Source organism: Pecten maximus, chromosome 17 (genome assembly GCF_902652985.1).
Source record: "Pecten maximus chromosome 17, xPecMax1.1, whole genome shotgun sequence".
NCBI lineage: Eukaryota > Metazoa > Mollusca > Bivalvia > Pectinida > Pectinidae > Pecten > Pecten maximus.
The window spans coordinates 26,625,653-26,637,133 of record NC_047031.1 but is presented as its reverse complement, the minus strand read 5'-3'; the positions used below and the strand labels follow the sequence as shown (position 1 = coordinate 26,637,133).

Below are 11,481 nucleotides of genomic sequence, written 5' to 3'. Positions count from 1 at the left end.
TTTTATGAAACTTGCAAAGTAGGTGTAGTCTTGCACTACAAAAACGATAGCGGCGTTTATTTTTGAAAAAAAAAAGATCTACATTTCCTGACAACTGATTGGTGTGAATTTGCTTTATAAGGGTATAAGGGGACTGCGAATGTAACCGTACTGGTTTGATTGCCATACCAACCACACGTATGCTTCTGGTTGATCGAAGTTTAGTTTTTGTTAAATTTCCTTGTTTATTGTTATATATACGGTAATTAGGGGACTTAATTAAACTGCATCAATTTTGTTGCCATAGTAACCGCACTGAGGCTTCTGATTGGTCAAAGTTTCAATCTCTGATTTTGCTGAAATTTCTAAATAGGTGTAATATGGTACTGCAAAATAACCCGTATGGGTATCGCTTCCAAAGTACCTAAAGGAAATCTTCTGATTCGTCGCAATTGACAAATTATTTGATTTATATGAACATTCGTATATAGGTGATTTAAGGGACTATATCAACCACATTGGTGTCGTTGTCATAGCAACCACACGGGACTATGGGGTAATTTAGGGGGCCGCTGTCAGGATATTCCATCATAATTACTATTTGTTAAAAATACTTGGTGTACAGAATCGAAAGTGGATGAAAATGTAGTGTGGTGCCAAATTTTCCACATATTAAAGCTTATAAATTCAGCAAATCATACTCCTGAGAATATTGGATCATTTGGCAGCATTCGTCATTGTTTTCATTAATTTCTAGATAAAAAATACATCTGTCTTACCCTTTGCGTATGCAGCACACTGAGTAGGCAATAGCATAGGCCCCTGGGACCTTTTGAATGTTTTAAACATGTCTCACGGGTTGTCCCTAAGGTTACTACAAATGAAACCTTTTTTGTTTGTTTTGTGAAATTTGTTCGTGGGCGAAATTCCATTTTCCCAGTAAGAGGTCCTTTCATCCATATCTTAATACGTACTCTTTAATGATTCATAGAATGTACCTGTAATGGCGACAGTGTAGGTAATCACTTTTATTATGATGTTGGGAAAACATCACCGACACATTTATATTAAATTACAATTAGATGTCACAAACGCCACTTCGTTAATTGAACCTTTGATGTTTAAATTTTCATATAGAGCCCATTGTTTTCGAGGCAAATTGAGTTTCATGAATTATCTATATTCTGTATGCGTTGCTCATTGAACACATAAGTCGACCGTAACTGATCAATATGCATCCTTCATATCACGTTTCTTACGAAATATTTGGTTCGCTGCGTTTGTGTAATTATGATCATTACAATGAGGTGATCTAAAACCTGTATCTATTTGAATGAAATAAACACGAGAGCTCTTGTTCATATATTTTTTTATCTCAATATTATATTACATCAAAGTAGTATGGTAACAGGCAAAGACAATATTGGAGCACTGCTGTTATTGCTTCAGGGGCCATGTTTGCTTCAATATTCAAACGAAATATTGTATTTACTCCGAACAAAATAATATTTAACCCATTAACAAAGGGTCAAGTTCAATGCTACTAAATACCATAAATCTAAGGTCATATTTAAGAATAGATTTTGATATGAAAATTCAAACGAAAGAGATGTTAATTTTTCATCTCGTGAAACATGCTTCAGTTGCTTACTGTAGTGTGGGGGCTTTATGTGTTTGCACCGTTTCTCATTTTTTCCGCCTTTGTTTGGCTTAAAACTTAGAAAATTGGATTGCCATAGCAACCACATGGATGCTAATGATTTATCGAAATTAATTTATATTTGGGGACTTAATTCAACCGTATGGGTTTGGTTTCTGTAGAAAAACAGTGAGGCTTTCGATTGGAAATATTGTCCGATTTCAATAGAATTTGTATGTAGTGTTTTTGGGACTGCGAAATCAACCGTATGGGTTTGGTTTCCAAAAGTCTTCTGATTGGTCGAAATTTAGACACTATTTAATTTCTATGAAAACTCGTATAGAGGTGATTTAAGGGGCTAGTTAAACCGCGTTGGTTTCGTTGTCTTAGCAACCACATTTGCGTATTCTGTATAATGGGTCGTTTGAGGGACCTCAAATGGTTTCCCATTACAATCAGAATTTGTTAAAACAGTTTGGTGTACACACATCGAAAGTTGGTGAAACTTTTATTTTTTAGACTTGAAAATGTTCCAAATGTTTATAAAATTACTCAAATGATCATTATTGAGATGGTATAACTCAATTATTTTGCAACTAGTTATATACTTCAGAATACCTACATCGAATTTTGCAGATGACTAAATGAATATATTTAAGGATAAATCACAATGGTTTCTGCGTTTAATTATTGTAAATAAACATAAGTCCTGCACTAACTGGATTTTTTTTTAAATTCCATTAGTCCTGCAAGAGATATTATGAAAAGGGCCAGTAACTGACAAATGATGCGTTTTGTTAGGGAGTATGATCTGTTGTAAATTATGAGCTCAAATATGTAAATAGTCCACACTGAATATGTAACACAATCTTAAAGGCTAAAACTGATACTTTGCTTTGTGACGTGATAGTTTGATCCCCTGACCGTAAGTTTCCCCCACCTACAAAACCAGGCACATCCTTAAGTGACCCGGGCTTTTAATAGGACGTTAAACAAAACAAACCAAACCGATATGTTATGGGCCACGTTCTTAAATAAACATCGCCGTTAGTTATAATTAGGGCGTTAAATATGATATTTATTACATGACAGATAGTGACTGAACAAATCCTGCAGCATATAGATATATCCAAATCTCATTGTTTTTACAAAGAAATGGCCTCTATAACCATGACTTCCCATAGTATATCCAAGCGCTTCTGGCCTGTTGATACACTCGCGTCTGAATACAATCTCACAATGAGAGATAAGGGTGTACATGTGGGTTGTCAAGTTTTCTTTAAGGGTGACATTGAAATCAGGATATCAGCTAGAAACATAACAATTCCCAGTAGAATTGATGGCTTGTTGATCTGGATCTATCGACACTCACGGGACATAAAACGATGTCATATCCACTCGGTTAATAAGGATCCTGTTAATTACAATGTTTGGATCGAGGATGACGGCTTCGACACTATTAACCATATAAAGTACTGTTGTTGCAAGTGAATAAAAGACAGAGAACATTGGGGGGGGGGGGGGGGGGGGGGGGGGGGGGGGGGGACGGACCACGAAGCCAGTATTCTATGTTATTTAGGAAATGACATCTAGTTGGATACCAGGGGGCCTTTTTATCAAATAATTAAATATTGAAGACAAACATCAAGAAATTCAGATTTCGCTTCCAACCGTCATCTTTCAGATATTGATATCTTATTTGCTTCTTACGCCATTTTGAGACCCGAACTTTACCTGTTTTGAATTCTTATTATCATTACTCGACATAATGTTCCAAATAATCAAGAAATATTGTTGTACAAGTAAAAAAAAAACCAAGTGTGATTAACACTTCTATGGAATTCAATATGAACCCTGTCGTCCATCCTGGGAGGGCAATACTAAAAGGTCATATCACAGACTCCTGGGACCTTTTGAATTATTTTAACCTTCATCATGGATGGTCTGTATGGTTGCTACAATATAAACATGGTTATTTATTTGTATAAAATCATCTGGCAGCATAACAGACCGGAACATTACAATGCATTAAAATCGCGAGTTCGTCTTTGTTCTATTTCACCGGGGAAAAAACGATCTGTTTTTAATAGGTTTATAAAAATGGCAGAACCGCAGTTTGAGTAATGCATTTGGCGTTGGTATGTGCAACGGGAATCGCATCTGATGAGAAACTGTCTTTTCAACTGTCATTTGTAGAAGGAATACATAAAGATTCGCAACAGTATTTTTTCTCTTTATCATTAGAAATGAGGAGGATGATGTTTCATATGGATATTTACCCTATACTGACGTTCACCGCCATGATGCTTTGCGCCGAAAGTGTCCTGGAGCTGCCACTTCCTGAACTATCGCCGCTGGTGATGCAGGAGTATCTCATAATTTCTGTGCCAACATTTTATCAGTGTTTGGAGCTGTGTGTTGCCTTCAAATTATGCCGACATTTACAATTCATTGAAAGCACGAGTAGTTGCGAGTTGAACTCTGACGAACATGACAGACAGAGCCTATGGACAACAGGATATAGGTACAAGTCAATGAAGAAGACTTCTATTCCTCAGGTAAATAGTGCATCCAACAGGTAGAGCGTAATTCTAAGGCTTTCTTTTTTATTCTACTTCACAACTTCTTCCATAATATCGTCCGTGACAACCTCACTTGACCTTAATCAAATTCCACAGATTTGGCCGTTACTTTTCTTGCTTAAATGGCGTCTTTCTTGAAGAAGTTTTCCCGTTTTCAGTATAATGTGACCGGTTTGGATGTATTGGTGGGCGTCCTGGACAATGCCTTACTTTTAAAATTTAGTGGAGCATTTGCCCCTATTTGGAATGATGAGAGTGTTTCCCTTTGAAAAGACATACCATATTTTAGGTCTTTTGAAAATGGTTTTTCCATATTAAAAGTCTTTAATCACAATGACAAAATATCAACAATACCGACAAACAAACTAGACTGCAGTCTAAAAATTGACGTTCAAGACGGACTTCATTAAACAACACCCACCTTACAATATACTTCAAATGCAACCCGTAAAGGAGCGGGGAGTTATATATGTCTGCTATATATTATTGCGATTTTTAAGAAGCCACTAATTGTGGGGTCGACTTAAGGTCGAATTTTTTTTGCGTTGCCTTCCGTTCAGGAGATATTGACAAAGACTTGTTGTATTCCACTGCTTGTTGAATCAAGGGTATTTTTCCAAGTCTTCTATTTAAGGCACATTGGAGAGACCAGATAAACAATTTGCCCTCATCATAATACCTTTAACGTAAATCTGTCCTTTCTTCCCTCTCCTTTTCTGTCTTTCCTGTCCTTTGTGATCGTGAATAAGTATCTCCTGGACATACGTTACCATATGACCCTGGCTGTTTCGAGGACGTTAAACCCCTAAAATAAAAAACAAACACTTCAAATGCGGGTCAAATAGTTTCCATTAATTTAGTCGCTTCTTTTAAATGGGCATTAAATTCCTATTAAAAATCAGGACCATGCAAGTATTTGGTAATGTTTTGTGCGGGATCATTAGGTAGCGTAATATGATATTAGTATAACCATCATTTCGGTCTGTAGTTTGGTTTAATATTTTTTTTCTGGATTATCTCTTTTTGTTATAAACAAGTTAAATGATAAGCTTTTACAGGTTTGATCCCTAGGAAAAAAATGGAGAAAAAAAGCACGTTTAACAAGAGTTTCGCCGACCAGGACATACTATGAGACCTATAAGATAATAAACGAAGATGTCAAACCGTCCGGACAAAGTTTCCGAATCTATGAAAGAGAATGTTGATAACCTTTTTGACAATGCGGACTCGACAAAGTCAAAGAGGACGTCTAGGTCAACTCCTCAGAAAGCATGTACATCATCCTTTTGTCAGTGATACTCTGTTTGTTTTGAGTGATACACTCCACAGGCTTTTATCTAGGCCTAATGTACGGTCGAAATAAGGTCAGTAACACAGGATGTCTACGCTGTTAACAAACAACAGTGACATTCGACGACATTTCGAGAAAGGAAGCTGTGGTATAAACCTCGCGTAATATAAATTATGCAAACAATATCTTTATGAATTATGCAGTATATATATTATTAAAGTAACCATTTTGGAATTAAAAAGCTGAAGATGGCTAAGACAACGGTAAATATATTGTCTTAAAACGAAATAACGAAACAATAAACCCCACTTTAAATCAATTGAAAGAAGGAAAAATACTTTAAATTACACGGATGACTTATTGCATAATGAAATAAAATCTTCCAAATGAGATACTTATGTCGACCACAAAACGTCTCGTGTATATGTCTCCCGGGATCATCTGCTATTTATTTTCCCGTCATTATTCGACGCATGTCACAGAGATAACGATAAATGGCTCGAGCCTTTGGAATGCAGTGGTATTAACGTTTACAAGTTGGAATAACAAGAAAAGCGTCCTACGATTACGATGAATTACCTGTCAGTGAAAGTAGTTCGGTACAACCTATATAAATAAGTTATCAGAATATCAACTAATTATAGAATGTCTCATAGGCTGTAATGCTTATTAACTTGTAAACATGTAATTTTGTCAGGTTAGATGTCAATTGTGTCCGTTTCTTTATCAATATAGACATTAAGGGTACTTTTGTAGAACACTACAATTTGCCAAGTTGAATTTAATGAAATTTGCGTAGAATATGTTTGGGGCGTTTTTTTTTATTATCAATCATCATTATTAAGATTTAGGTTAATGCTATCATTGATCGTCTTGATAGGGTATTGAGAAAGTGTACTGCCATGTGTTATATGATCATTATAAAGATACCAATTTTATTTGTATTGTAGGGTATTGGTGGTGCATGTAGAGGACACACCTGTGCTATCGATGAGATGTGTGTTCAGGCCGGACAAGCGTATTTCTGTGTCAAGCACGGTAATAAACCTTTCGTAATAGCACACATTTATTTTCTCATCAATTATCTTTTCTTAAAAGTAAATTATATTGTCAATTTCTAGATTAACAACATATATTGCAGTGATATGTAATTGATGGTTTTGTAATCAACAGACTTAATTTTCAGTAATTGAAATAAATCTGCATTGTACACATAATTAAGATTTTTGATAGTAGGGAAAATGTTTTTTGGAAACAATTTAATTTTCATGTTGTTGCAGAAAAAACAATGCCGAACACAGAGTCATTAAAATATTACAAAAAAAAAGTAAAAAAAAAAAAAAATGATAATAATAAAAATAGAAATAGAAAGTGATACTCCTAACGCTTTTAACTGATGTGTATTTAATCGTTCGGACCAATGTTTGCGGACTTTCCTTCAAAATAATGCTGCTTTTATTTATGGAGCATTTCTAACAATACGTTTTTGGTTTTACAAAGTTCACCAGACGAAATCGGAGATACTTAACTGTTCTGTTTTCCGCAGAATTTGAGCATTATCTCTGAACTATCAGGAGGATTATCATCTTTGCATACATGATACGCATTCTGTCTTATAGTGCACAGCAGTTCGTTTTCTGGATCTAACATGCACGGCATCGTTAGTCTGTATACATGTCTCTGATGAATAAAAGCATATTTACATGTCTCTAATTAACAAAAACATACCAACTTATCTCTGATTTGCCGAATACATACTGTACATGTCTGTTTGATTCAATATAATGAAGTTTCGTTTAATGTATACATATGTTTTTGAACAACGCATAACGGGGGTTTGCGATTGGTCGTAATTAAAATGTTATAATTGTAGCTGCTTTTCATTACCCCTAATTGGTCGAAATATTTTCGAATTTAGGTTCAGTTTTATACGCAGATTTATTAATTTCCAATGGCCACACAATGGATGTCATTAAAGCAAACGAGATATTTCAGGTTGTTTGAGAAGTTAAATATTCAGTTCGAGCCGTTAAAGGCATGCGGTTTGCGGTCAAGTTTGTTGACATTGGAGACAAATCCAGTAGATTCTTTCACCACACGGATCACTGTCAGTATCAGTATACAATTTTATATAATAGTCTAGAAAAGTTTAATGTAAACTTCTATATGTATATGCACCGTATGGTACCCTTAAGTCAGCCGCGTCTCATTTTCATCTTAAGGCTACACTACCATGAAATGCCCGGAACAATGGGGACATATAGGGGATGTATGTTTCACTGTGTCAGTTGAGCAAAAAACATGGAAAGAAGCTAAGGTATTGTATACAAGATTTCCAACTTCATTTAAGTTTTACCAATCTTAAAATAATTCAAACCAAATCAAACCAAAATCGGTATATTACTAATTGAGAGTGAATCAAATATATTCTACACGGACATTCCAGCTAACTTTTCATTGATCGCCGATTTGATTTTATTACTGATATCTGCCTTATAGATCACAATGGGTGCTTTTGATGAATTTTACACTTTTAAATGTTTCAAAACTTCAACATTCATTAAGAAAAAATCAATGAAACAATCGAACTTTTGGAATTCCTGCACTTTTCGAATGTTGATAATTATATAAATTACTCAATAACGTCTCCTGTAATCAAACATATATTTCACCTTGGGTTGGTTACCAAACTTTAGGCAATTTGTTTTACAATGATTTACTATCTTATTAATTTGTGATGTTAGGATTTTTGTGAAAGTACTGGAGCTGAACTACTGACTTTTGGAACGAAAAGAGGAAATGGCAGATCGTACATATGTAATATATTACCGCGTGCTTAGTTCTTTCGGTATGTATACTCGTACGTCAGGTAAACGAGACTTCTTCAGACTATAATTTAAATTTTGGTTGTGTTTGACCCAAATAAATATGTTCATATCTTGTTCTGATGACATAATTATATGTATATTTATCAGATAAGAACAGAACTTTATATATGCCTCAGTATATTTCGACAACATCACTTGGCCTTCCTCAGCTGAGTGATTGACCCATTGACTGTCATTAGACCTTGGGTGGTCATGTTACAATAGCAGTAGGTGGAACACTCGCTCCTCGTGTCACATTATACACAGAAGCAACATATGCTTCATAAAATACCTGACTTAGTTTACCACTTACTATTCCATAGCTAGAGGTGCCCCTCCGAACGGGAAGATCTGGACAGGGCTGGATTACTCACAAAATCTGCCACGGTGGATGCGCATAGATCCCTTTACGACAAACGTCAGTGATCCATGCATAGGTTTGGCTTATACCAAGGAATACCTGGAAACCCAGGGATATACTTTGGAATCCCTTGAAGCTGTCGACTGCAATGAAAAGAATGGCTTTGCTTGTCAACATAGGTATATTTATGTTTTTTGAAAGAATCTCTGTCCTTCGAACGTTTTATACGACAGGTTGTATTATTTTTATTGTTAAATATATGTTTAGTTTATATGAAACAGAAAAAGGAACATAAAGAGTAAATGGAGCCGGGTGTTTTGCATGTAGTAACATTAAAATAGATATCAGAGTCCGTTACCTAAAGACAGTTAAAATTCCGCCTTGTTCTGCCGACAACTACACATACAATAATTTATCCGAATTTATTGAAAACATGACATTAATCTCATTCCTTTTAATTGTCCACTTGGTTATCTTTCAGGGCCCCCGAAAACTGGCCATGAATTTATTGAGTTGAACAGAATGCATGGATGCATGGAAGGTGAATTTTCATTCCAAATGCAAACACCAAGATTGAAAAAAGTTATTTCTTACAAGATTTTAATCAGTGGTGTTGCTAAGGTTAAAATGATCAAAATATTATTGTTGTTTGTTCATTATTGAAGAAAAAAACCATATACTCCACCAATGAAATGTTTTATAAAGTTGCAATCTCTGATCATCCGTATTAGTATTTAAATTTTATTTCCATCTTCGTATTCATTTCATCGTGAAACGGATTTGTCAATTCGCTCAATTTAGATGTTTGGCTATTTACCACTGTGACACCTTAGTAGTTTATAAAGGCGGAATAGTAAACATATCTAGATGTTTCTGACTGGTTGTCTGTTGGCCTCGACCTTGAGTGTTCGAACCTCGAAAAGGACATATATAAGATTATCTTACTTTGACATTTGTGTTTATGCTTGTGTTTGGTTATATTAAAATAACGTATTCTTTATTAGGTGTTGTTGTTGTTGTTGTGGATGACGATGAATTGTTGACGTAATGTACGCAATTGTGTCTGCTAACAGTTAAATATATCTTTAAATATAGTTACAGTTATTGCCAAGTCATTAAAACAAATGCAGTACAACAGTTACAATGTCGAATGCAGTGGCTGATTGTAAATGGACCTAATCGGTTTGTTTGGCCCATTGGAAACCTGTGTTGTTCACTGTGGAGTCTCGCCTTACGCTTTACAAGTCAGATTGACGACACCTTGGGTATCGATGTCGTGCTGAGCGATATTCCGACGCTTGCATAACAAAAAGCGAAATATTCTGGGGAGTGTCTGTTATGGTACATGTATGAACAATGCAAATACCTCTTGTGGTTATTAATGGTGAGCTTACAGCAGTGAGATATCAGAATCAGGTCTTGAGACCGTAGCAGAATGTCCATTGTTCGACAAAATGAATGGCCATATAGATAGATATGAACTGATCATTTATTGATTGTTTTTGGTTGTCATTTAGGGCCAAACAACACTGAAAACCCCGAACAATTGAAAGATATCAAATTATTTAAAAACTGATCAGTGCATCAAAATATCCAGTCGTAACTTTTAAAGTGCACTCATTGTGACGGGATTGATTTCTACAATTATGTATTCTGGTAAAGAGCAATTAATGTAGATAATCAAACATTTATGACACAAAAAACTATGAAAATGGCAATTGTGAAATGTTGTTAGTCTAAGTTCTGTCAGACTTAAGAGAATTTCAGTTTCTCTATGTATGGTTAGAATGGTCTCTCTACAGACTACTAAGGGCAATTTACATCAAAAGGAATAATGTACTTAACTAAAGTGGTACAATAAAGTCGCGATCAGTTTTGTCCTATCACACCATTCCAAAAACAAACATGTAAACACAGAGAAGGCAAGTCGCTAGTTGTGTGTTTGTTTTTTTGTTTTTGTTTTGTTTTGTATTGTATAACGTCCTATAAAAAGCTAGGACAATTTAATGACGACCTACTATGTTTGCGATATGTACGTGTAGTGTAGTGTTTGTGTGTTTTGGGAGGCTGTGGTATATCCATGTTACCATTGTTGATACTACGACGTGACAAAATATATATATATAAAAAGAAACGAAACCTTAAAGGCAACAACATTTTAATTCTTATCGTATACCTTGCATCTATCGTTGCGGTAGATATTTAGGTCGTTTTTTAGGAAACTTGACCCGTTAGATAAGAAAATGTACAATGAATGGTTTTTGAAATTATTACTAATTGTTTGATTAAGTTGCAACATAAAGTACATGTGTACTATGAAGAAATTGTGCGAAAATATTGTATCGTTTTTGAGATATGCGCAATTTCATATACGCACATCTCTACGTCAATATCATACTTTCTATATAGTGACCTTTATAACTGTGATGTCACCTATTTATTAAGAGCGTTTATTTAACATGTTTTAGGAAGTCAAATCATTGTATTTAAATGTTGGATATTAAACTCGACTCAGATCACACATCGCAAGCGTAATCTAGACCTACTCGAGAAATGTGTATTTTAGTAATGGCCTTAATCTACACAGTAACCTGACCAAGGAACAAGTAAGGCCGTGCACACTTCTCAGTTTCAATCATAATTCCACCGATTCCTCGGTTCCTGTTCGTATGGGCTGTATTGATACTTTTCTATCTCTGACAATCTAGCTCTTGTCATCAAAATCTGAGCAACAGTAAGTTACATATTGTGTATCATCATTG

General features: G+C 35.1%; 1 protein-coding gene across 1 annotated transcript; it reads left to right on the top strand.

Moving 5' to 3' along the window:
* Positions 1-3,767: 3,767 nt before the first annotated feature.
* Positions 3,768-9,719, top strand: LOC117315770. The gene is made up of 6 exons (XM_033870129.1): positions 3,768-4,176; positions 6,442-6,529; positions 7,714-7,808; positions 8,236-8,339; positions 8,682-8,898; positions 9,201-9,719. Exons 1-4 carry the CDS (start codon positions 3,865-3,867, stop codon positions 8,329-8,331), a joined length of 591 nt encoding a protein of 196 aa, XP_033726020.1. The 5' UTR covers positions 3,768-3,864; the 3' UTR covers positions 8,332-8,339; positions 8,682-8,898; positions 9,201-9,719.
* Positions 9,720-11,481: the final 1,762 nt, after the last annotated feature.